This window comes from Lampris incognitus, chromosome 15 (assembly GCF_029633865.1).
Source record: "Lampris incognitus isolate fLamInc1 chromosome 15, fLamInc1.hap2, whole genome shotgun sequence".
Lineage (NCBI taxonomy): Eukaryota > Metazoa > Chordata > Actinopteri > Lampriformes > Lampridae > Lampris > Lampris incognitus.
The window spans coordinates 17022730-17050227 of record NC_079225.1 but is presented as its reverse complement, the minus strand read 5'-3'; the positions used below and the strand labels follow the sequence as shown (position 1 = coordinate 17050227).

At 43.4% G+C, this 27498-nt stretch overlaps 2 protein-coding genes across 2 annotated transcripts; one reads left to right on the top strand and one right to left on the bottom strand.

Moving 5' to 3' along the window:
- Positions 1 to 375: 375 nt before the first annotated feature.
- On the top strand, positions 376 to 9366 carry efhc1 (EF-hand domain (C-terminal) containing 1). Its single transcript, XM_056295094.1, has 10 exons — positions 376 to 438; positions 944 to 1165; positions 1581 to 1868; positions 2272 to 2421; positions 3028 to 3220; positions 3483 to 3709; positions 4516 to 4656; positions 5002 to 5215; positions 8782 to 8940; positions 9112 to 9366. Exons 1-10 carry the CDS (start codon positions 376 to 378, stop codon positions 9141 to 9143), a joined length of 1689 nt encoding a protein of 562 aa, XP_056151069.1. The 3' UTR covers positions 9144 to 9366.
- A 1119-nt stretch (positions 9367 to 10485) lies between these two features.
- Positions 10486 to 26841, bottom strand: tram2 (translocation associated membrane protein 2). Its single transcript, XM_056294697.1, has 11 exons — positions 26680 to 26841; positions 20168 to 20231; positions 19841 to 19950; positions 17066 to 17182; positions 15254 to 15312; positions 14483 to 14567; positions 14270 to 14340; positions 13527 to 13631; positions 12734 to 12877; positions 12115 to 12272; positions 10486 to 11323 (listed from the first exon to the last, which is right to left on the bottom strand). Exons 1-11 carry the CDS (start codon positions 26797 to 26799, stop codon positions 11247 to 11249), a joined length of 1110 nt encoding a protein of 369 aa, XP_056150672.1. The 5' UTR covers positions 26800 to 26841; the 3' UTR covers positions 10486 to 11246.
- Between the last annotated feature and the right edge of the window lie 657 nt (positions 26842 to 27498).

Below are 27498 nucleotides of genomic sequence, written 5' to 3'. Positions count from 1 at the left end.
CGTTTCACAAAGGCGTAGAGTAGTCGCAAAATTTACTGCAAGGGGCAACAGTTCATTGAAAGTTCATTTGTTTAAAATGAGTGTAAAGGAGCATAAATTGCCTCTCATCCATTTTTTTTATCCCCTGACTTCTCTGACTTTTTTTATCCATGCTGAGGGAATAGTTTGCGCTGTGCTGTTTCCATGGTTACCATACAAACGAAACACGTTTCCATGGTTACCGTCATGTACACATACCGTGGCTGCTCACAGTTATCTCGTAGCTTAGCATGATTGTTAGTAAACGTTGGAGAGGGGGAAATCGTTCAGGTTGTGAAACGCTTCAGCATCTTCAAGCTCAGGAGAACTTTGAACGAAGTTACTACAAGATCAGCAATGTCTGTAAATACCGGCCATGGACTGCCATTTTTACCCGGATGCACTTTTCGGGATGTAACGGTGAGAATGTAACCCATTGTCAGTGTTAGCTTACGCTAGCTACAACCTACAACCTAACACTGTTAGCTTGATTTATTATTTATCACCAGGAAAGCTACACACACACACACACACACATATATATATACATATATAATTTGCAGTTTTGCAGGCTCTTGCTTTCCATTAAACTGCAGTAGGTTAGATACCATGGCAAATTATTAGGACTATAGTTATGATAACATTGCTGAATTGTGTCTGGCTAGTAACAGGGAATAACATACCAACCTGGTACAGCATAAAAATTTAGCTAGAACTTCAGGTTAATTTTGGTCAAATATAATTTCAAGTATAAATTTTATTTGAAGGGACAGCAGTCAATTTCTCTGGTGATTAGTTTTAAAGTGCAGTGTAATCATGTTATAAAAAAAACCATTAGGACAGCTACAGTTTAATTCATGTCAGTTTATTTCAGCACATCAAGCATATTTCCATTACCATTTTACTGTTTTGTCTTTCTGTGTAGAAATCCGCCTTCCATCGACCTCAGACATTGACTTTTAAGAATGGCTATGCCTTGCCTCATCGGCCCATTGTGGGAATTGGTCAGGATCCTCTCCTGTCAGCTCAGCTGATCCAAGATGAGATCAATGAGTTGTCCAGTGAAGCACTGGCTCCCACTTATGACTCTTCTAACCGCAGCGACTTGTCCACCTTCATTCCTGCTTATGTGGCCCTGGATAAGAAGGTACACAGGAAACCAGCCCATATATATGTGTGACAATGATATTTCATTGCTGTTTACAAGTCTAGAGTGAAATTATGTTCAGAGGAGACTCATGCCCCCTGCTGCTGTCATTCATCCTGCAATCTCAAGATTTTAATGAAGTGTAAACATTTTGTGTAAATATGATAACGTCCTCATTTCTGGTGAAAAATCAGACAATCAAACAACATTGAACCCTTACTGGCTGAACTCTTGCATAGGCGTGCAATCCCAAATGTGTATGGGTACAAGTTCTTTTGTCCACAGATCTGTCACGCATGTAAACTGCGAGATGAGGTTACCCCTTAAAAGAGAAAGAGGTACTTCAGACAATGGGCGATGTGTAAACCTTCCCCATTTCACGTCGTCCTTCTTTAATTCGTCTTTGTCTTTGCAGGTGCTGCGTTTCTATGCCTACTTTAAACAGGATGTGCTCCATTCCCCAGATGAAGAGTTTCGTGTGCGTTCTGTGGTCATTTATTACTACCTCGAGGATGACAGCATGTGCATCATTGAGCCCCTGGTAGAAAACTCAGGGATACGACCAGGTAAGCTCATCAAACGCCAGTGCCTCCCCAAAAATGACCACGGCGATCACTATCACTGGAAAGACCTTAACGTGGGCATGGACCTGATGGTGTATGGCATGATGTACCACATCACACGCTGCGATGACTACACACAGGTAAACTCTCACTTCCATTACTGCTGGATAGAGGGTGTGAACAAGGGAAGAAGGGAGAGAGAACAGGGGAAAGTGCAAGAGTCAATACATCACCAAGAGATGTATGAAGTCTTTTCTGCCCTTATATTGTGCTTTATTTCTCTGTCCCTTTTGCTGTTTTACTTTGATGTGGACTGCGGAGTTCATAGTAATTTGTTCTTAGGACATTTAATGTTTTTATTGGTCCCCAATCCCCCAACCACCACCTGCTCACTGGTTATTTGAGTGTGAAGCCTACAGCTTTTCATCAGATTATGTTCCTTAACTGTATTTCAGCGTGTGCAGTGAGGGCCCTCTCTCTCCCTCTCTCTCTCTCTCTCTCTCTCTCTCTCTCTCTCTCTCTCTCTCTCTATGTAACTGACAGCAATTCTTGGAAAGTGAAGGCATCATTGTGAATGACCCAGAGCCGACCCCGGTGGACCCTTACATCTCAAGTCGCACCCAGCCTAAGCCCTCTTACGTCACAACCTCTGACTTTGACCAGCTACACAAGTTCCTAACAATGGACCGCAAGGTGAAGATAGCACCTTCGATTCTAAACTCACTGACTGACTCAATTTGGCTATGAACCCTAGCCTCAATGGCATCTCCACAATGCCGTAGTTGGATAGCTGATCTGAACTTTAGTCTAGACAAATACACACCGAGATTCCCATCCAAACTATGTACAATTTCTTGGTGAACCTACGTTCTCTGTTTTATATTCTTTAAAGGACTGTTTTATACATAAAACAGTAATTTCTATGTATTTTTTGTTTCCATAGTCAGCAGACTGCAATGGTAAAGTAAATTGCCTAATTGCTTACCCAGCATGCGTATTCTAGATACAATACGTCCAACTGGGAAACCCCTAAATCACTATTGTGATGAGAAAATCTCATAACTCAAACTTTGGGTGATTTCCATATTTTTACGCAAAACAATTATTTATATAGTCCTTCACTGGTTATAGAGGTTTTGTGATGGTTCATAAAATTAATTGGAAATGGACCCAGCAAGCATCTGCTTGATCCATTTTCTCTTCACTATGAACCGATTTTCAATCAGGGGTCTCTATTCTGATAACTGGAGACACTTAACCAGATCTGATTCCCAGCTGTCCTTGCCTGCTTCTCTGTAGGTACTGCGGTTCTTTGCTCTGTGGGATGACAGTGACTCTCTGTATGGAGAGACCAGGCCCGTGACCATCAAGTACCACCTGGTGGACGACACGGTGGAGATCAGGGAGGTCCATGAGCCCAATAGTGGCCGGGACCCCTTCCCTGTGCTGATGCGCAGACAAAAGCTGCCTAAGACATTCAAATCAGCTGGTGGTGAGACATAATGCTGCATCATATTCAACCCTTTACGTGTTCTCATTACACAATCATTTTCATTAAAGTACGATTCAACACCCTTCTGTCTGGATTAAATGGAAGTACAAGCATGTTTGATGTACCCCTTAGTTGCTGTCATCAAGTAATATAGTGTCCCTTCCATACTCCTTGTTGTTGAAATAAGCTATATCTTCTCAAAAACATTGAGATTTGAAGGAAATGTCCTCTTTTTGCATTTATCAATGTCTCCTCTCTTCAGAGCCCTTCCCAAAATGTGTACTTGAGGTCTCACCAAAGGAAGTGCAAGAATATTATTCCCCCAAGGACTTTCGAGTTGGAGAAACAGTGGAGCTAATGGGCCGACGCTTCCTGCTGCATGACTTCGATGACTTCACCAAAAGCTATTTCCAGAAAAACCACCCTGACATCGAGATAAAGTCCATGGAGAGACCCAAGAAGGTCAGCACATTTCAGGGTGGCAGCAAGGTAAGAAAGTGTGTTTTACACTCTTGAAGGAAAAGGAATCAGCCGTGCTAAAAAAAAGACATCACTCTGTGTTTTCTGTTATCAAGGGTAAATATTCCAACACAATATTTACAGAGCATGCCAGTACCTAATTAGTTATTGACATGTCTTAAGGCCAAATTGCACGAGTGACAGGTGAGTGATTTTTGCAGGAATTGGTCTGTATTTTCACTTACTATACTTTCGCTGTCAATGCAACACCATGTTAGTTGCGTCGACACCTATTTTTGTAGATGGCTTATTGTTAATCCGACTGCTTTATTCACAATTCTGACATACTTCTGTAACTTGCTGACATTTCGTATTTGTTCTGGACAACCATTTTATCCCACCCAACAAGAGGGATTTTGGGGCCTTGACGTCAAGAGAGAATATTTTTCATCAAGTTTCCTTTCCTCAAAAAATATATAATAGTAAGATATAAGTCATGATTTCACAGACTAACACTGTATTGAATATTTTTATTTTATGGAAAAATTAAGTCAAATTTGGGCTATGGTGCAAATCCACCTGGAAATCTCTGCCGTACAGGGATCTGTGTAAAGGAGTCAAGACTACTCCTCTCTACCCCTATGGTACTCCTGTTTGTGAAGGAGTCGCGTTTGCTGTAGAAATTTTATTAAATTTACTTAGGAGGCTGGCGTCACTCCCAGGCAACCCTTGCTCATTATTGCAATGTATATTTGTTTTAGAGGATGTGGCTCCATAATATATAACCAATTCTCACTCTTATCCTATTTTCTCCTCAGTGTGATCCACCCTTGCAGGAGTTTCCTCCTTACAATGGTTTTGGCTCTCTGGAGGACTCTCTGCAAAACTGCCTATCTCTAAACCCCAAACCTCCCAAAAAGGACCTGAAAAAGATCTGGGAGAATGACCACAAAGTGTTGCGCTACATCGCCAAGCTGGTGAGATTTCTTAGGGAGCTGGTCGTACTTGTCATCCTAAATAAACTCCTTATTTATGACAAACAGTGGTCTATCATTGACTAGATGCGGCTCTCTGAGATAACCCAGGGCAAGTAACTTGACTTTTCCATCCACCAGCTACTTCTGACCACTGAATTTCTGACCACTGAGTCTGAAATTCGCCAGTCAATTTTCAGTATCCCAACAGTTAAATCTAGTTTTCAGAATATAAGAGCAATTCTCAAGGATGGTTTATTATACTGTAAGCCAAACTGGCTGCCGCAACAAATACCATATATAGCATATGGCCGGTGTTCATTTCCCATTCTCTATCTGATATCCCAGGACTCACAGAATCCCCATGATGAGAGCCGCCATTTCATCCTGTCTTACTTCCTGTCCGACGACATGATCAGCATTTTTGAAAAGACCAGACGCAACTCTGGAATCATTGGTGGCCAATTCCTAAAGAAGACACGCATCCCCAAGCCAGGCTCTACTGTGAACAATCCTGAGTTCTACTCACCTGCTGACTTTGCCATTGGGGCAGCTGTGGAGAGTGAGTGTCCCATTTCTATCGATCATAGCATTATAGCTCTTGGAGCTTTTCTGAGGAATGTGTGTTTGATACACACATTCTGCAGTGATGGCTGGTGGTGATATTGGGGGGCTAACAAATCAAATCAATTTTGATATTTATAGATTTGATATCAAAATTATTTGGGCTAACAAATATAGTATACCCATCTATAGTTCACACAGCACCAACAGCAACATAACATCTGCGATACCAAGTTAGAGCAATGACACCATTTACCTTGTTATAGCAAGTGCTCTACAACCACACCATAGAGAAATATAAGAATGGCCTGATGCGTGCACGCACACACACACACACACACACACACACACACACACAGCATTTGACTATTTTTCTCTGTACACATTAGCACATGCCATTTTTAACAAGAACAACAAGAAAGCCTACGACGTAGCATACTGGAACGTCTTACGACTAGACTACAATGGATATTTGAACAGCCCTCTGTTGACCTTGATTGTTTGGATTATGTCTGCAATCAAGAATACATCTTAATTGATGCAGCACCCTGAATTCGGCTATACCTTCCGCCATAACAGAGGGTCTGAGACAGTTAGACAGACTTGTGCATGCTGGCATTGAAGAGGAACGACGTCCTATATTGTTCACACTTGAAAAGGGGGAAAGGGGATGCCCAAAATTTGAGTTCTCTGCTGATTTCCTAACCTGTCTTTTTGAAATACCACTGCCTGTAAAATGTGTGGCCAATCTAGTTGGTGTTAGTCAGTACAATTTTCAGGAGATTGAAAGATAATGGCAGTTCAACCAAGATGTTGTACAGCTCTATGTCTGAGCAACAACCGGACAACAAACACAACGGTATGTAAACAGAATGTGTTTACAATGTGAGTAAGTATGGTCTATATTATGAGGTCTAATATTATATTATGGGGGCTGCACAGTGTCGCAGTGGTTAGCGCAGTCGCCTCACAGCAGGAAGTTTCTGGGTTTGAGCCCTGGGGTAGTCCAACCTTGGGGGTCGTCCTGGGTCGTCCTCAGTGTGGAATTTGCATGTTCTCCCCGTGTCTGCGTGGGTTTCCTCCCACAGTCCAAAGACATGTAGGTCAGGTGAATCGGCCATACTAAATTGCCCCTAGGTATGAATGTGTGTGTGTGTGTGTGTGTGTGTGTGTGTGTGTTGCCTGGCAGCCTGTCCAGAGTGTCTCCCTGCCTGGTGCCCAATGACTGCTGGGACACATAGGCTCCAGCATCACCGCGACCCTGAAAGCAGGATCAGCGGTTCAGATAATGGATGGATGGATGGACAACATATGCAATAATGACGGAATGATATGCTACATGATGGAACAGAACGCAGAACCATGTAGCCTACAATGTCAGAAAAGGGCTCACCTAAGGATGCACAAGAAAACGTGCCCAACTGTTTTGCAACACATTGTGCCAAATGTGTCCCGAATTAAACAATTTGGTAAGCACAGCAAAAACAACGGTCCTTATAGAGGAGACACAAGCAATATGTAGACAGGAAAGCCAAACGTGTCTGATGGTCTTTTAAGAGGTCTATAGGCTTGGGCCTACTTTATTTGAAGAGAAGCTCACATCAACAACCTTTCTGGGATGCAAACAGGTTAATCGCCTCGTCAATGAAGTCCGGTGATTTCTGGATGAAGTCCCGCTCAGTAGACTGCATAGCCAGGGCGTTCAGCCTATCCTGTCCCATAGTACTACAGAGGAATGATTTGATCCTCTTAAGTGTACTGAAACACCTCTCTGACTCTGCAGATGTCATGGGGGTTGTGATGGCTCTTTGTGTTCATTCAATGTTTCGGAAAAAGTGCTCTGAAGATTGTTCCGATTGTTCCCTGAGCACCATCACACACTGGCTTAGTTACACCTGCCACATCGGTTGTCTCATCAGCTTGCACAGCCACAAATGGTGCCTGCGATATTTCATCAGACAATATTTGTCCATAAACAGCTAACACACAATCAAGCAACTCATATTGACTTGTCTTAGACATGTACTTGGCAACCTGTGTGTTTGAGAGGCGATCGGCTAACTACTACTACTACTGCTACTACTACTACTACTACTACTACTACTACTACTACTACTACTACTACTACTACTTTTGGCTGCTCCCGTTAGGGGTCGCCACAGCGGATCATCCGTTTCCATTTCTTCCTGTCTTCTGCATCTTCCTCTGTCACACCAGCCACCTGCATGTCTTCCCTCACCACATCCATAAACCTCCTCTTTGGCCTTCCTCTTTTCCTCTTCCCTGGCAGCTCCATATCCAGTATCCTTCTCCCAATATACCCAGTGTCTCTCCTCCACACATGTCCAAGCCATCTCAATCTTGCCTCTCTTGCTTTGTCACCAAACCGTCAAACCTGAGCGATCCCTCTAATATAATCATTCCTAATGCTGTCCTTCTTCGTTACTCCTAGTGAAAATCTTAGCATCTTCAACTCTGCCACCTCCAGCTCCGCCTCCTGTCTTTTCATCAGTGCCACTGTCTCCAAACCATATAACATAGGCGATCGGCTAACTGGCTATCCAAAAGAGAGAACTGGTCAACGAGGTCCAGAAACACGCCCCCCGCTGGAGTGAAGTCGGGGATTCGTCGGACCCCCGCAGAGCTAGCTCACGTGCCCCGCAACATTTAATAGTACACAATCTGTGACAATGAATGCCTGTTTTTCTTTACCAGCTCGTTGTGTGTCTGTATAGAGATGTGGTGGCCCTCATCAAGTTGACAGGTGATGTTAACTTTACCCAGCACTGATAACTTTACGCTACTTCCAGTGTGACTTGTGCTGCGTTCATGTTTCCTAATTTTGTCGGATAAATGTTTCAGACCCACAATTCCTTGTTGGGTCCAAGCCACGCCCCCCCCAAAAGCAAGCGGAGGAAACAGAAAAGTGAATTCTTAGCTACACTTGCCGTTAGCCAGTCCTTTCGTTGAACACGAGTAACACAAAACTTACGATTTTGTCATTTGTCCTTTTGTGTTATTTGAACATTATTTGGAAGAAGGAAAAAAAGATCAGCAAATCAAGGGGGCGTGCCAAGACACCTGTCACTCACGTAACACGAAGATGAATGGAAGCTGATGCAATTGTGTTTGGGCTGTAAAAGATTAGCCCATTTAGATGTACTTTGTGTTTTTCTCGTGTCTATTTAGGGCTGTTGCTGCTCTTAGTTTCCACTAAAATGTAAAATAATCTGTTCAAAGGTTTTCTTTAACAATAATTTTCTCATCTTTATTGTAAAAGATAGGGAGGGCTTAGCCCTGTTAGCCCATTTATACCAACCTTTGTGTATCTGCTCCAAGAGCAACCCAGTTGCTGCTGATGCTGCACCAGTAGGGTCAGAAATGCTCAGCCTCACAACTGATCAACCACCCAGATTCATTTTAATATCAGGATGAGTAAAGAACTTAACACATTTCAAGGAAGCGATTGTGTTCATGTTTTGCTTTGCTCTTTTTCTTGGTAACGCTTGCATATTATATTTTGTTGTTTAACCCAGCATCGTGATCTTTCCTTGTTCACTTTAGTTTTCTGCCACCGCTTTGTGCTGACTGATGCGGACCACTATGTGCTGACGTACCTGGAGTCCATTGCAGACCAGATTCCCTCTGAGACATTAATCTCCCTACGGCAGAAAATGGGTCTACATCCAGGGCAGGAAACAGCAAACAACCAGACAGTAAAAGGTATAATCCGCAAAGCTCATTTGCCAAGCTCATGACAAGATTTCAGACGATTATTTTGACCAAGGTCAAACTTTGTCCTCCAAATGCAGGCCATCTTATTTTGAAACAAAACTGTTGGGCACTTTAGTTCATACACACCAGTTGTACCCACTCTTTTTTCTTCTTCCACAGGTGATGATGAAGTAACAGAGACCTCGGCATGATTTCAAGTAAAGGTTGTATTCTCCAGATAGCCCTCCACTGCATCGAATTCAATTCCATCTTTGTCCTTTACCACTTCTACTGAGACCACAAAGCAATAAACTAAATCCCCAGTCACCATTTCTTGTATTTAAACTGGACCCATTGCAGATTATGTGATATGTGCATTTCTGCTCTGCCACATTTTGGATCCAAAATTAGCCTCTCCCTTAGAATTAAACTACACTGCATATGCAACCTGTCTTCATGACTTGAATAGCAATTGTTTTTGCCACTGTTTCTGGGTGACAGTAAGGTTTTTGATTCCTCTTGCATTTTCCCCTCTAGATAACAAGAGGTCTCATGCTGAGCTCAGACTACACAATCTTTTTGCTCGTCTTTCTTGGTACTGAGGCAGCATACATTACATTTTTGGATGGCGACATATACTGCTGCTGCCTTCTATAAAAAAAAATCAGTTGTGCTTTTTAATTTATTTTTTTTACCGAGGAGCAATAGGCACTCCTATTGGTCAACATCAATATGCACATTTTTGAGGCTGTCACATTAGAAGACAAAATAATCCTGACATGCTAGGCTTTCGTGGCTCAGCACTCTTTGTCTTTTATAATGTCGCAGTTCAAGCCAAATTTACATTTCCAGCATTCACACAACGATGCTCCACTGTCATCTGCGCCGACGTGGTCATTTTAGATTTAGGCTCATTTCCTGTTGTTTGAGCTTGGCATAAAACATCAGACACTTTGTACATAAGACAGCTGAATGTTTTATCCCTCCCCCCCTTTTTCTCCTCAATTATACTTGGCCAATTACCCCCCTCTTCCGGTCACTGCTCCATCCCCTCTGCTGATCCGGGGAGGGCTGCAGACTACCACATGCCTCCCCCGATATATGTGGAGTCGCCAACCGCTTCTTTTCACCTGACAGTGAGGAGTTTCACTGTGGGAGGATCACGCTATTCCCCCCAGTTCCCCCTCCCCCCTGAACAGGCACCCCGACTGACCAGAGGAGGCGCTAGTGCAGCGACCAGGACACATACCCACATCCAGCTTCCCACCCACAGACACGGCCAATTGTCAGTCAGTCAAGTTGCATTTTATATAGTCTGTAGGGATGCCCGAGCAAGCTGGAGATAACACAAGGATTCGAACCAGCGATCCCCATGTTGGTAGGCAACGGAATAGACCGCTATGCTACCTAGATGCCCCAGAATGTTTTACCTTTATCCTTTCAGTTTAGAGGAAGAGAATAGAGAGACCTTGCAGAAAAATAACAGCGTATCCCTGCCCCCATCAGTGTTTTAGTCATTTAAAATAATGCAAAATTTTACCATTTATTTCAGAAAATGCATTATTTAATGAAAGTAATGATCACATCTTTTAAAAAAGAAAAACATGGAATTGCATGCTGTAATATCTAACACACAAAACATGATGCTTATCTGTAAGTGACCAGTGAGAAAAGCAGGATTTTAGACTGACATCAAGAGGTGGAGGGGCAAAGTGACCAACTATTCTGGCTGGCCAAATCTCACTTAAGGCCCACCTATTTGACACACCACCATTCCCTGATATAGGTAGTGGGTAACATTACGGCTATCTGGCAGTAAGCCTCTTACTGGCTACCGTAGCATCATTAACAATGTTTCTGCACCGATGGATCGGGCTACAAAACAAGCAAAGCCAGCTCCTCAACTAGAGCCCAAAACAGCGGCAGCATCAGACAAACTAGGAGCAGTACAGTACTCAGGTATGAAGATAAGCACTGACACACACAGTATATACAGTGTGTGCCACACATTGTTTTACATTTCAAATCATTCTCTATACAATGTCCAAAGGTTGGGGCTAAAAGGGAGCGCAGATGTAGAAAAAAAAATACTGATATGATGAGAAGAGTAAATGTCTGTCAGGCTCAAGGAATTTCCGTGGATTTTCAATTTTTCCAGCATTCAAGCCTGTGTCCATAGTGACGGCACCTGTGACATCTCTGGACAAAATCATCAGGAGGTTGATGGGCAGCAGCCACCAATTCACCCACTGTGCTGATGAAAAGCCATAGCCACGGCTAAGGCTGCTGTTCAGGGTAACCACTGCAGGTCGGGCCTAAGGGGCTTTAATCTTCTTGGTCCGAGGAGACGCTCCATTCTCACCTTTGAGAACTCCGTTTTCATGGTGCCCCACTGGCAGAGAGAGAGAGAGAGAGGGGGAGAAATAAATCTGGCCCTACGTAAAGCAAGACAACTTCATGTAGTACATTCCAGTAGTTAATCAAGAGAACCAATAGAATAATTGGAAAAGGTGTGAACAAAATCAGAATTTCACTACTATGCAAAATAAGTAATAAGTAATAGTAAAAATCAATATTGAAAATTAAATGAAGTCTCAAAATAAAATAAAGTTAGGACTGGGAGCAAAAACGTTATAAATTCTAAATGTTCTTCAACTATGAAATAATTCTTTTTTTTTTTTTTCTTGTGGATTCCCCCAGTTGTATCTGGCCAATTACCCCACGCTTTCCAGCCGTCTCGGTCGCTGCTCCACCCCCTCTGCCGATCCGGGGAGGCCTGCACACTACCACGTGCATCGTCCGATATATGTGGAGTCACCAGCCACTTCATTTCACCTGACAGTGAGGAGTTTCGCCAGGGGGACGTAGTGCGTGGGAGGATCACGCTATTCCCCCGTTCCCCCCGAACAGGCACCCCGACCAACCAGAGGAGGCGCTAGTGCAGTGACCAGGACACATACCCACATCCGACTTCCCACCCACAGACATGGCCAACTGTGTCTGTAGGGACGCCCAACTAAGCCAGAGTTACAACACGGGGATTCGAACCGGCGACCCCTGTGTTGGTAGGCAACGGAATAGACCACCACGCCACCCGGATGTCACTTTAAATAGTTCTTTTGAGGTTTTCTGAGCATTTTATGAAACAGGTGTGTGTGTGTGTGTGTGTGTGTGTATACTCACGCGAGTCTCTCTTCAGTGGTCGTATGGGTTGCTTGATGGCAGTCTTCTTGCGCACCGCCTGTTCATGCCTGAATTCTCTCCAACGTCGCAGCTGGAAACGGATAAACTTCCAGAGAAGCCAGGACTGAGTCAAACAAACCAGTAGCAGCACTGTCATCCTACGGGGACCCAGCAGAGGATGGGAGGGTTAGTGTGTGTGTGTGTGTGTGTGTGTGTGTGTGTGTGTGTGTGTGTGTGTGTTTATATATGAAAGTCAGGGTGCCAAATAGCTGCATCATAGACTGAGTTGGACACCCGAATTTGTAACCTCAAGCCAAACCACAGCTGACGTTTCTTAAATGAAAACACCTTAAATGGCATTCTTTACTGTCATTACGGGTAAAATGGTAAGTCAGACTGAGACAAGGAGCATGCAGCTGACAATGCCTTGTGTCGAACCAGCCACTTTCACAAACAACCAGCCATGACTTGAAGAATCCCGTAGTTAGAGCCTACTAAGTTGCAAAGTGAAATTGCATAAACTGACAAGGGAAATTTGGGATGAACTGGCCACTCCAATCTGTAGCTAAAAAAGGCCAGTTTCCTGCTCCGATCGGTGGGTCTAACTCTAACCCTTTACCTTATCAACACAGTGTTGAAGTTGCCCATCTCCCAGTCCAGCCCCTGATTCTCAGCACGGGCCAAACCAAACCCCACAGCGAGGAACATCAGGGTCAAAGTCACCATTCGTGTAAACACAAAGCTGACTGCCCACAGGTCAAACCTAGGGCAGGACACACAGGGAAGCAATGGTCAAAACAAAAAGGTTAAGGAGACTAGAAATACAGGTGTTTTCATCTTGATATGTTGAGCCATGTGGAATGGTAATGCAGATCATACAGTGGTGTGCAGCCAGATGCACTGCATTAGATTCAAGTGTAATTCTACCACTAGCCCAATTATCAAATAGATTCATGTGGATCCCAACAGTTTAAAAAGTTGGGAAAGCTGAGTACAGATGGATATATACCTGACACCGTACTGCCGGTAAATGGATGGACTGCATTTTTATACAGTGCTTTTTCTAGTCTACCGACCACTCAAAGCACTTCAGTGTATGCCTCACATTCACCCATTCACACACACATTCATACACTGATGGTGGAGGATGCCATGCAAGGCGCCAGCCTGCTCATCAGGAGCAGACAGGGGTTCAGTGTCTTGCTCAAGGACACTCTGACGCACTCTCTGCAGGAGCTGGGAATTGAACCAGCGACTTGAGACACTACTCTGATTACTAGACGACCTGCTCTACCTCCTGAGCCATGCCGCCCCGGTAAATATGATACGTGCACAGCAGACATTTTGTGTAACAAACATATACACTTGGGCCAAAATCAAGACCAGTTTAACCAAAGAAATATTTTACAAACATTTTCTGATGGCTCTCATCCGTAAAGTAGAACAGTCTGGCAATGTGGAAGCCGAGCTCCGACACATATTGTAGAAAGAGAAGAACAAGCCCCACACGACTCAAACTGGAAGGGAGATAAGACAGAGGTGTTTGGTCAGATGAGGTTATGGGGCAGGACAGGAAAGATGAACATAAAAGTAGAAGAGGAAATAACATTTTAATGGTGTATTTTTATCCAAACCATGTATTTCTAGATCAATTAGTAGACCAAATCTATACTTCCACTTCTGTTGGCCACACTGTCTGTTTGTATATTCGGGGACTGCATCTGTTGCCATCCGAGTGTCATCTTTGTCATTACTGATCAAGTTGAATACATGTCATTTCTAATCTCTGCATAAATTCCATGCACTTGAGTGTCATCTTTGTCATTACTGATCAAACTGAATACATGTCATTTCTAATCTCTGCATAAATTCCATGCACTTGAGGACAGAAATGCTCTGGCTGAGTAATGAACATGAAGCTATGCTGGTCGAGACAAAATATTCCTTTGTCACCAATCCAATTGGCAATGTCATTTGAAAAACAACTCCTCCGTGCCAATTTCTGGTAACTTGTGAATCTTCCATTGTTATTTTCCGCATTAAATTACATCTATGCTGATTTTTCCATGTCCTTTCCATGGATAGAAAACCGGTTGTTAAATCATCAGGTGTCTCAGAAGAGGCTTGAGTCCTTTCAACAACACTAAATGCTTACTTTAACATGTAGGCTGAAGAGATATGCAGCAGGTAGAGGAAGATGTACTGGAGCTGACGAGGAATCTCCTCCTGAAAGACAAATATTCTTTATTTACATTTTCCTGGACAGATCTGTTTTTTTTCTCCGTTTTAATTCTCACAAACTTACTCTACTGTGTATCCACGAGTGTAAACAAAGCTAATCTCTCATTGCTATGGCCTCCCTACTGACCTTGCGTACTTTCTGGAAGTAGAGCTCTGGCAAAGCATGGAGCCAGTAGGCCAGCTGAGTGAGGTAGAAAAACTTCACCTGAAACCTGGACGAGAGAGAGAGAGAGAGAGAACATTTTTGAATTTTTAAAGTCTTTATTTAACAAAAAAATTATCAAAAAACAGACTTGAAATCTTTTTAACAATATAAAGATACAGAGACAGCGAGAGAGAGATAGAAAGAGATTGAAAGAGAGAGACAGAGAAAGAGAGATGGAACGAGAAAGCGATAGCAATAGAGACGGGGAGACACAGAGTGAGAGACAGACAAAGAGAGACGGAGAGATGGACAAAGAGAAAGAGTGACGGAGAGAAAGAGACGGAGAGAGACAGAGACAGAGAGAGTGAGAGAGAGAGAGAGAGAGACACACACACACACACACACAGAGACAGAGATAGATAGAGAGACAGACAGAGAGACGGAGAGAGACTGAGATAGAGAGAAACCAAATATAAATATGTCTTTATAATGTTGTCAATGAGTATGGCATTTTTTCAGATACATTTGGATACATTATGGGTGGGTAGTTAACAAAATGTAGCTTGTACTAAAAACAATAACTAAGTTTTAAAACTGAATGCAGATGATACCATCAATAATAAAAAAAACTGACACATTTGTCATAAATGCCTAACCCACAAATTTTGCACTGACATAATCCTATTTTTATTCTATCAGGAGAACACGGTTTATCTGCAAACATTCAGATCCTCAACCTTCATCTTGTGTTACCTGAGGTGTACATGCGGATAGTTCTCCCAGAGGCTGCTGGGATGTAACAAGTACCCTTCCTGTGTTAACAAATTCAGAAAGAACAATCGTTACGAGAAGGCTTCAATTCTTCTGTCATTATATTTTAGTTAAAGGGGAACAATCACAATTTTCAAAGCAGTCTCTAAATATATGTAGGGCTAACTAACGCTCTGTTAGCCGCCGTAGTACTGAGCAGTCCTGTGTGTCACTCTGAAACACCACCGAACTTGTGCAGAAAATTGTCTGCCAGTGATGTCATTCGCACTTCTCATTACAGTGTGGCCTATTTCAATATAGCCCATCGAAGGTAGCGGCTGACCAGGAAGTAAGAGTTTAGGTTTCACATTCACGGATTGTTTTCTGCACACTACAGAGCACTGTACCCCAAAACAACCAGATATAAAAACGGTTTCTTTCCATGGGCTGTCATTCAAATGAATGCTTAACACTGTCAAATAAATCCAACCATTCTGTATATACTGTACTGTACATTGTATGTATACTGGTACGCTCTGTCATGTCCATCTACCTCAGGCATGTATGTAAGTAACCTGCTAACATCTATTTCAGCATCTCTGATATATTCTCTGCACCATTGCACTTTATCACCTCTTATTTCACCTGTATATACTAGTCAATCCTTGTGTGTATATCTGAAGATTGTTGTGTTGTAGTGTTGTTATTCTATGTTAAGTACACTGAGAGAGCCATGAAACCGGAGTCATATTCCATGTTTGTGCAAACCTAGATGGCCAATAAACATGGTTCTGATTCTGATTCAGGTGCATTTCAGAGACACACAGGAAACTGCTCAGTATTATGGCTGCCAGTGGAGCATTAATCGGTTTCAAACCAAGAGAGGCAAGATTGAGATGGTTTGGACATGTGTGGAGGAAAGATGCTGGATATGTTGAGAGAAGGATGCTGAATATGGAGCTGCCAGGGAAGAGGAAAAGAGGAAGGCCAAAGAGGAGGTTTATGGATGTGGTGGCAGGCTGGTGTGACAGAGGAAGGGGCAGAGGACAGGAAGAAATGGAAATGGATGATCCGCTGTGGCGACCCCTAATGGGAGCAGCCGAAAGTGGTAATAGTAGTAGTAGCGGAGCGTTATCCTGACAGAGATAATGTGGAAAATTGTTTCTATTCAAGTGTAATAAGGGGAATTGTGTGTGTGTGTATTTCTTTTTTTTTTTGGATTTCACCCCATATTTCTCCCCAGTTGTACTTAGCCAATTACCCCACTCTTCTGAGCCGTCCCCGTCGCTGCTCCACCCCCTCTGCTGATCCGGTGAGGGCTGCAGACTACCACATGCTTCCTCCGATTCATGTGGAGTTGCCAGCCACTTCTTTTCACCTGACAGTGAGGAGTTTCACCAGGGGGACGTAGCATGTGGGAGGATCACGCTATTCCCCCCCAGTTCCCCCTCCCCTCAACAGGCGCCCTGACCGACCAGAGGAGGCGCTAGTGCAGCGACCTGGACACATACCTACATCTGGCTTCCACCTGCAGACACGACCAACTGTGTCTGTAGGGACGCCTGACCAAGCTGGAGGTAACACAGGGATTCGAACTGGCGATCCCTGAGTTGGTAGACAGCGGAATAGACCGCCATGCTACCCGGACGCCGTGTGTGTGTATTTCTTGAAGGTCCATAGTGAGAGTGAACTAGTTGGTCTTTGTTTTCTTGTTCTTATCTAAAGCATAGGTATAACGTCTCCACGTAGGAATGATATCTGGCATATATTTCTTTTCATTCACTCAGGGGAAAAAGTCAAATGGGTCAATCTCACCGTTATGAGGATGTAGAAACTCCACACACTGGACACCAAGTGAAACACGCAGAGCTGTCCCGACTCATTGAACTTGGTGTTCTTACTCTTGGAGAGATGGAGCCGTCGGTTCACTTTCTGAAATCGGAACGACAGAACAAATCATGGTCATGTGGACAGGGACTCAAACATTTCTGGTGGCACATCATATGACAACGGAGCCAGGCCAACATCCTTGTTTCCGTGGGTGGTTATGTAAAACACTATTCAAGTCATCAAGGAAGTGTACGTGATATAAATAACTATGACAACAAAAAGAGGATGCTATCTACAGCTGCTTCTAAAAATGTACTCATGATGGAAGGCATTCGCTTCAAGGCTTAGTCCTTTGAGAACCAATTGTGATGGCGCTTTAAAATTTTTTTTAAAAAAAACCCCCAGTACCACAGGCTAGTACTTTCAAGTTGCATCAATATCACTGCCTCTTTTTGTCTCTTTCTAACTTCCTACCGAGAGCCTGAGAAAAGTAGAAGAGAATAAATATCGGCGTGTTTCTGGGTCCTATTAAATATGTAATATTCAATATATGCATATAAGCAGTCAACTGTTTCTTTTTAACACTGGGTAAAGATTCATAATTCGGGTCTGTGGTGGTGTAGCGGTCTAAGCATCGGCTTTGTGTCGATGCAGTTGCTCACTGGGGACCGGGGTTCGCGCCCCGGTCTCGTCAGATCCGACTATGGCCGGACTCGATGAAGCAGCAATAATTGGCAACGCTGTCTTCGGGAGGGGGGCGGAGTCAGCTTGTGTTCGTCACATGAATGCGTCTCTGGATGTGTCGGAAAAAGCAGTGGGTCGGCCTGGACTCGCCTTGTCACGAAAGTGGGGAGGCGTCTCCTTCGAGACTGCCGGCCGGAGAGATGCAGTTGGTGAATGCATGCAGTACGAGGGTGGGTGTTTGAACTAAAATAGATATGGCCACTAATTGGGAGAAAAAAAATCAGAAAAAAAAAAGATTCATAATTCATTAAATTAACCGATTTTTCATCCTAATGTAAACACTACAGCACTTAAGGCCAACACTCATATCCTTGTTAAAGTAAAATTCGGTGAGGCAGTTGCTTTAAGACAACGCGGGAAGCATGGCTTCCCATAAAATTTGATTCTAAAAAAAAAATGTTCCGATGAAATATTCAAAAATGTGTCGATATTACTCATGGTGCAATTCAATATCAGTGAATAAAAAGGGTAAAATATCTGCACTATCCCACTGCTCTATCGGGCCGACGTGATCTGGTTTCGGTGGACAGTGTAAACCACATGAACTAGACTGTGGAAGAGCAGCAGTGGGCAGATTCAAGTAAACTGGAGCAAAGATCAACTTTTACTGGGTAAATCACATTTAAAATGTCGTTTTGGGTCCTGCCCGGACACAGAGCTTCCACGCAAGTCAGTGAGAGGCGTGAATTATGAGTGGTTTTTGTAAGGGAAATGAATATATCAGCCAAGAGGCCAATCATCACCAAGAAGCCCGGCTTCTGGATGATGATTGGTCGACCTCTCAAAGGGGCGGGATCAGCAGGCGTTTTCGTTCAACATCTGTTGTCGTTTTCCGAAGCAAGTGTGATGTAGGTTATGAACTATTTCACTCATTTAAATGCCGAGTTTTCCCGAGACAGGAAAGAAAGTAGACTTGTGAAAGTAAAACTTGTTTGATCAAAATGGATAACTGTGATGCAGACCAGTTTGACAGGCACAGGAATGTGACGGCGGTTTTTTTCTTTTCTTTTTTTAATCCTCCAAATTTCTAGAATGCTTTATCACCAACTAGCAGCTGGTTAAACAGGTCAACATTTTCCAGCATTGGCGTCCCATTCTATAAGACTGTTTCACTACAGTTTTCCAGATTTATTACACTTAAAAAAACCTAAGATATTTTTTTTCAAAGTTTTTCACCACCACAAGTTCTTCAGAATCAGTGTTTCATATTAGGTCCAAACTGGGCCTAAGCTGGCTGACTTCATGCTAAAAGAAAGGTCAAAATTTACATACGACCAGCCGAGCTAGTTTCAGAATCGACAAGATAGATATGAATAATGACTTTTTTTTGCCATTAGATAACAACAGATAACAGCTGTGTTTTCCTGTGAAAAGCACCAGCCACTACTGCCATAAAACATTATCATCGCAACACTGAACAGATTTATTTGCACGCATGCCTCACTGTCTGGACTAAATGCAGTATTTCTAACTTTGTCATGTTTACAGAAAGAACTTATCGGTGTCTTGGTAATAATAGGATATGCTTTCACATGCCTCAAAGAAAAAGAAAATTAGCAGTGTTGGTGTGCATGTACATCTACGGTTCCCACAACCACAATAATATTTTCCAGCACAGCTAGCTATGCCTTATCATCAGCCATTTCAATTCTTGTGGTTACAAAGGAGCTATGTAGCAACGTTTCTTTCCTGATAAATGCAACCGTGTGTATGCAGTTTTGGTGGAAAAGAAAGTGGATTTTCAGGTTGCACACAGGCTAGTTGGTAACTAGGCCACAAAAGACTTCATATATTAAAGTGTATTATACTTATTGTTCCACGTTACTGCAGATAACATCTGCATTATTGCCATCTACACTACAGAACATCTTCTGTGTTACAATTGCAATCATAATAAACAATTTCTAACATCTGATCACAAGCACAGTCTCTTTTGAAGTTCCTGACTTTAACGTCTAACTCATCGGCAGTCTAATATCTACCAATAATTCTGCTTGCTACAATGAAAATACTCACATCCAGAATATATTCCTGCACTACAGCATGGAGGATGATGGTGATGAAGAAATAGAAAAGTATGGTTGCACAATCCTTCCATCCGTAGTGGTACAGCGTCACTTCACCCTCTAAACACACAGTGGGGGGGGGGGGGGGGGGGGGACAAAACACAAACATGTTAAACACAATTATGAATCGCTTCATTAGGCATTTCATTCAATTTATTTTGATACTGCAAGTGTGGTGACTGTTCACTCTGAACAGTTGTGAACAACCATAATGGTCTAGTTCATTACAACAGGCTATGTCTATGTTGCTGAAAAATTCATGAAAAAGGCAGCATACCTGGTGATAGTGTGCTGACGTTGTACTGAGGCTGAATGAATAGTATGGCAGTCTTAGCTGTTGCCTGGGGATTAAACAAGGACATATTGTGTCACATATACGAAACACATTTGTTGTGCGACTATGTCACGAACAGCATGATATGAGGTCGTTGTCTTTTATCTGCAATTTTTTAACCGGAGGCTCGGCATTCACTGCACATTTCCAGCATAATATCCTGATCAGATGCTTAACATCAACGTGATTTTTTTTTTTTTCCTGGACGCTAAAATAATTTTGACCACCCCTTTCGCTTGTTAGACGCTCTCTTGTTAGTTTTTCTCAGACCCGCAAGGGGCGCCATCATGCATCTGACACAAAACGTAAACTTCAAACGTAGTGGAAGAAGTTCACATTTGGGGGGGGGCTGAATTAAAATCAAGATTTGGGCTTAGCTATTCATTTTTATGGTAAGTAAAAGTGTGCATTTCAGAATAATACAATTTACGGTCCCTGAAAACCCCTATATTTACGACCTCCATTGCCGTAGTGTTGAGGGACAACTCGATTTATAATTAAAGGCCACGGTTTCCTTGTTAAGTATACAGAACACTAACACAGTTGAACTGTGTGCGTTCCAAAAATGTCTAGCGGGAAGATAAACTACTCAGCATTCCCTCAGTAAGACACTAAAATCATTAGTGCCCTCTAGCACCAGTGAATTTAAAATAGGAAAAAAATGAATAGAGGTGAAAAGTCTACATGAGTTAAAGTGGCAATTCATTCGACTATAACAATTTCGGACCACGATATTATGGCAGTTTTGGAATACACTTCCATGCACATTTCCCATAATGCTATGGCTTGTATGATTCCTACTTGTCCTTCTTGAATGGAACTATTCCTCCCTGATACATCCGCACTAACACGGTACCTAAACAGCGCCTATTGACCAAGCGATGTCATGTGATCATCGATACCGAAGTCTGTGCTCACAGCAGTATTGACTCAAAAACAACTGAATCCGTTCATCTGGAAACAATGTTTACTGAGCGAGACGTTCCATCACTCATCTAAATGACATCTTCAGTCTCAACTGACTGCGGGTATCCCCCCACCCTTATAAACAATTCAGTGGCATAACAACCGAAACCAACAATCCGTTTCATATGTAAATATGGGTGTGACCATTAACTAGAGTTACAATGGCCACGTGTACCATTCACAGAGGATTGGGGAATGGTTGCAATCACAGCATTGTATGATGATGACAGATGTACTCTTGCCCCCCCCCCCCCTTCGGTTCAGGTATGGTCGTTCCCTCTTCACACAAGATGGCCTCTTTCACTCCCCGTTCAAACCAGCGTTCCTCCCTATCAAGGATGTGCACATCCTCATCCCTGAAAGAGTGGCCACTGGCCTGTAGATGGGTGTAGACTGCAGAGTCCTGGCCTGACACTTCAGCTCTCCTGTGTTGTGTATTCCTCTTGGCCAGCGTCTCTGGTTCCCCCAATGTATAAATCACGGCAATCCTCCCGGCACTAAACAGTGTACACTATATTGCTCTGTTTGTGCGGGGGGCGCCGACTCTTAGGGGGGACCAATTTCTGGCGCAGCGTGTTTGGGGGTTTGAAAGCAACTGAGACTTAGTGTTTGGAAATCATCACCACTGGTTTATGATTAGGCAGCTGTTGCCCTCTCTTCGATCAGCTGGTACACTGTTTGGGCGTCTTCCAGGCTTTGACAAAGGCCCGGTTAGGATAACCACACTTAACCAGGGCCTGTATAATGTGGGATTTCTCCCCTTCCCTGGCTGCTGTGTCGGTGGGGACGTTGTCAGCTCGGTGGTTCAGCGTCCTGATGACTCCTAGTTTGCTCTCCAGTGGATGATGAGAGTCAAACCATGAGTACAGATCAGTATGTTTTGGTCTACGGTAAACATCAACAATCAAATGTCCCCCTCACCAACTGCAATTTCACAGTCTAAGGATAACCTGTCATTTTTCACATCCTCCCTGGTGAACTTGACGTGGTTGTCCACAGAGTTAATATGGGCGGTAAGATGTGGTACATCCTCAGATTTATTTTTAACCCAGGTGTTGTCCACAAATCTGAACCAATGGCTAGGTGGTGTCTCTGGATAGGACATCGGAGCTCTCTTTTCCCCTTCCTCCATAGTTGGCCACTATAAGTGAGACTGGGGAACCCATAGCACACCCACGCCTCTAACTATACTACTGCCACTAAACATTACCAAATCCTCTGTGAATAGTACACATGGCCATTGAAACTCTAGTTAATGGTCATGGCCATTTGCAAATGAAACCGATCGTTGGTTTCGGTCATTATTGTTTATAAGGGTGGGGGGATACCTGCAGTCAGTTGAGACTGAAGAGGTCACTTAGATGAGTGATGAAAAGTTTCTCTCAATAACCGCTGTGTCCAGATGAACTGATTCAACTTCCTTTGATTTTCTTACCTGGATTATTGAGCATGCATCAAAAACAGTGTTGACTGGTGCTACAACATAGCAGGTAACCATAGTTATAGGTCTAATAGCTCTTTTTGTTTCATTATCCTAATTTATGACCCATAAAAGTTTTTTTCTCAACAAACAAGAATTGTGGTATTACGCCGCAAGTAAATCCAGTGTTGTAGTTATGGAAATCACACGTTAACGTAATATTAATCATGTAAAATGGAAGATCATTATGGTGATTGACATAACTAGCACCTCACCATCGCTAATGTAAAGGAGGTCAATTTTTAGCAATTACAGACCATGACTATCCTCTCCAAGTAATTTGACCCTTCATCTCAGGGTCAAGGTAGAGGCTCGCTTGGATTAATTGCCAGTGATAATCTTGACAAGATATTTTATTGACAACTGTGATTGGAATTACTTGGAGGGGAGTTAAGTGTCAGTAAAACGAAGGAAATGGTCATAGACTTCCGCAGGAACAAAACTGAGGCTGCCGTCGTGACAATTTAAGATTCTGCAGTTGACCAAGTGGATTATATAAATATTTGGGGTTTTTTTTAAATAATAAATTAACTTGGGGTGACCATGTGGAACATATTATGGGTAAACTGACTAAATCGCGTTTGTACTGCCTGAGGAAATCAATGTCTCTCAGTCTAGCCTACCATAATATGTTTTTATATATCTGCTATATGCAGTGTATGGAATTATTTTATTTTATGGGGGGGGGGATATAATCAAAACTGATAAAGACAGGATCAATTAAACATCCAGGAGAGCCGGGAGGGGAGGACAGTGGATCGGGTCCTATCCGGACCGGCTGCTCAAAATGTTCTGTGGGGTTATGGAGGACAAGAGCCATCCATGGCATTTGAACATTATGGATGGTGGAAGTGAAAGAAGTGGCAGGCTGAGGCCGCTAGCCATCCAAACTAATCTGTGTTTTTTTTTCTCATTCATCCCTCAAGGGACTGGACAATATAATGAGCGTTTTAGAAGGTCACTAATTGTCTTTTAAGGTCAATGTTACTGACTAGCACTTTATGAATATGTATTTACTGCATCCATTGTGCGAGTAGTGTCTTTACTATACGTTTCTGTTGATGGACGATGAGGGATGAACACTTAATTTCCACGTTTTAAAGATTTACAAAGTGAACCTTGAGGCTCCCAGGGCATTAGATACAGCTTTTCCTTTATTCCATTTCTAATACGTATACTACGTTTGCACACAATGTAAAATGTCAAACTTTTCTGCATATGGAATATTGTATTCTCTTTATTTTATACCTACGTCTTCACACATGTAGGCTACCATACCTAACCGCTGGCTTTTATATGGAGGGTTACAGTAGTTTAATTCTATTATGTGGCATGGTGTTTTTGTCTGCATCTGTTGTGCCTTGCTACAAACGGAATTTCCCCGTGTGGGACAATAAAGATCTGATCTGGACTTAAGTATATCATGTCCTTTTCCAGTGTCCACAAATCTTGGTCGTTTGGAATTAGGTCTTCCAACGTTTACACCGACAAATCGACAAATCAGAATTTAGGAAACATAAAGATGGCCTGACGCTAGTCTAAGAGCCGCGGCTAGGTGACGACAAGCAACTACAGCCGTAAAGACAAACACCTGCCGTAAAGACAAACACCTGCCGTAAATCAATACCGAAACACGCGTTCAAGAAGAGTACGAATATCCCGCGACAATGTTCTGCGTTAGTCGTAAATAGTGATTTGGTGTAAATCTCCCGTTGACCGCGATTCGTTTTACCGCGCCCCCTGCTGGTAAAATTAAAGTTGGCGCACTTCCTTCTATCAGATCCCCTCTGACGCGATGAGACGCAAATCTTTGCAGCTTGTAAAGTAGTCCGGGTGGAAACAATAAAACAGTGCGATTTAAGGGCCGCACGCTGTAATAATGACGGGGGGAAAATGAGTATATACGTTTTTTTTATCATTAATAATGAGTGAGCGCTCAATGACGGGAGGAAAAACAGGAGAAATTGCGGGAGAGGACAATGAAAACAGGGATGCTCCCGGGGAAAATGTCAGGGCCGCCAAGTACGGATAGCGCCAGTCTTACTTGCATCAGTTGATGACGCATACATATAATACATATCTATTTACATATTTATACACGACCATATTTACATCCGCCGCTGTACTATTCCTCTGCCTTTTTTCACTTCTATAGTTTTTATTTCTATTATCGTTGTTACGCCTGTAAATACTGTACATTTTTAGATTTCGGATTTTAGGGTAACTTTAAACTTGAATATTATTTATCTATTTATTAGCTCTTTTGAGGTTAGCTTGATACCTAAGCACTTCATTGGCAGCAATGTCTGGCGCCGCCGTGTTGTTGTGCGTTTGATAAATAAAACTCGAAACTTGACCTCTCTGTGAAATCCCACTCAAACCACATGGGCAATACCAAGTGATAGAACCCGAGGGAGAGGCCAAGAGAATAATGGTGGGGGTGCAGACAAATTATATTCTGCCTGTTTCCTTACCCTTGAGAATTACAATGTTAATGAAGAAAAAAATAAACGTCTCAAAGAGGCATTCCCCCCCCCCAGATGCACTCACTCGGAACATTTTTTGGAAATGGTACAGCTAAACAGACGTCAGTTTGCGAGTAAGTGCTTCGCATCCCAAAAAGGTAGCGGTTGTCGGGCATGGGAAACGAGTCTGCGCTGAACGCAACCCGCGGGGAGGGTTTGCAAAAAAAAAAAGGGCCCCTAAGTAACGAGTAAGTGATCATCCACACTCTCCTGAAAAGTTTACAACTCCACAATCACACACTGTAGTTTGACGTCGGATGGTGAATGGTCCTATCGGGGGGGGGGGGCGAGAACGCAACGACACATCGTCGGCATTCCTGGCGCGCCGGGCCACAGGTGGACGGACGCCTGGTGGACGCCGGAGTCCCGATTGTTCACAAAACGACCCAAACCTCCATGCACATGCACGCACGCACGCACGCGCAGAAAAGCATGTTCGGATTACGAGTGAAAATTAAAAAAGGGATCCCCCCCCACCCGGGACACCCCCACCCACCCACCCACCCCCCCCCCCACACACACACACACACACACACACCACCACCACCACCACCACCACCTGGATTTTAAACACCCGCATAAAAACCAAAACTGAGATTCCGGCTTGAAACCGTGTAAAATACCCAAGCGGCGGGCATAACAGCGTTAGCTTCGCACACGTACGTCTGCCTGTCTGGGAAAATGATATTATACGTGTCACTGGTGAACCCCCTGCTCGGTTCCAGGCGGCTGGGTTCGCCGCCGCAGCAGCACACCGCTCAGAGATTGAGACGTGGCAGTTAAACCGGGGATCAAATTGTTGCAGCGGGCTGAGTTGGCTGGAGAGGGAGAGAGAGGGAGAGAGAGGGGGGGGGAGAGCTGGCGACAAGGATCAACACACTTTTTTGGGGGGGATAGAATATGGGTCCACGCAGTGGATGAGAGGGTTAATTTCTGCTTATTGGCTTTGGCCGGACAGGGCACAAAAGCATGTCGAAGGCAAAGTTTTGTCCTGCGCTCAAATTATGAACCCAACGTTCCGTTACAACAGCTGATCTGGCAAAACGCCTTTCAAACGTCACCCCATTTTCAGGTTGTACGTACAATAAAGAGGAAGACGCCGAATCTTGTCATGAGTTCCGACGCAGCGGTGAAAGTCGTACCGTCGCGGTCTGCACCCCCGGCTGGCGTCGGCTTGTGCTCGGCAGTATCGGACAAATCTGCTGCTCTGACGGCGAACGCCAAGTGTTCATTGTTCGCAAAACTTGGAAAAGCTGCAGCGGTGTAAAACGCAGCCACCATATCCGCGGGAAGCTTTGCAATGATGCAAAAGAGAAAAAAGAAAAACCCCCCAAACCCTCCGACGCCTGCAAAATCACAACGTTTTAGTTGAGACGTTGCACGGCCGTGAGTTTACCAAAGTAAATAGCACTGCCTTGGAGACTTCTGCCAACAACCAACAGCTGAGTGAGACGAGGGAGAAGGAGAATCCGAGTTCATCTTACCTCAAACATTAATCCAATCAAAATGAAAATCACCAGACTAAAGACGATGTCCGCATGGTTCTGAATGAGGAATTCCTGACTAAAGAAAGGGTAGCTCTTGTTTCTCCGGCGAAATGCCATCTCAGGACAACGGGACTTTGCTACTATTTTCTAAAATCAGAATTTTTCCTGACTGCGAAGTTCAGGAGTTAACTTTATCAGTGATCTGCGCATGCGCGGCCTCTTAAAGGGCGAGTGACATAAATTCTTTCTTGGAAAGTGTTCCTTCAAGAATTTGCATTTTGAGATGAGCGGAGCTTCCGCATTTTCCAGGACAGGTTAGCAAATATCGCTGCGTCGTAACTACACACAAGTAAGGTAATCGTCCTAAAAAGTAAACCTGACGGTATGCATTTCATACATAAAAAAGGGAAAAGAGGTATGGTGAGCATGTAACACCCGCCCCCCTCCGCTATTGATTCATCTTATAATGGCAAGTTTCAGCCAATATATCTTATTGGCCCAAGTTGCGTGCTAAAGCATGTTCATGTTTCCCTTTACTAAGATCAGGTTTCTCAGCTCAGCTGGCCATGTCTTATTGTTGCTATTTAAAGTGCTGTCATGACAAGAGGGCTGTTTGGCAATATTTCCTGTTCATTGCAATTGTGTGCATGCAGCTTTGGTAGGGAAACAAGAACATTTTCAAATGACATACATCCTGGTTGGTAACCAGAGCACAAAAGACGTACTACATTAAAGTGTATATACACATTTTACTTCATCAGCGTACCCTGTTATACTTAACACTAACTTCCATCTGTGCTAAAGAACAACTTCTCT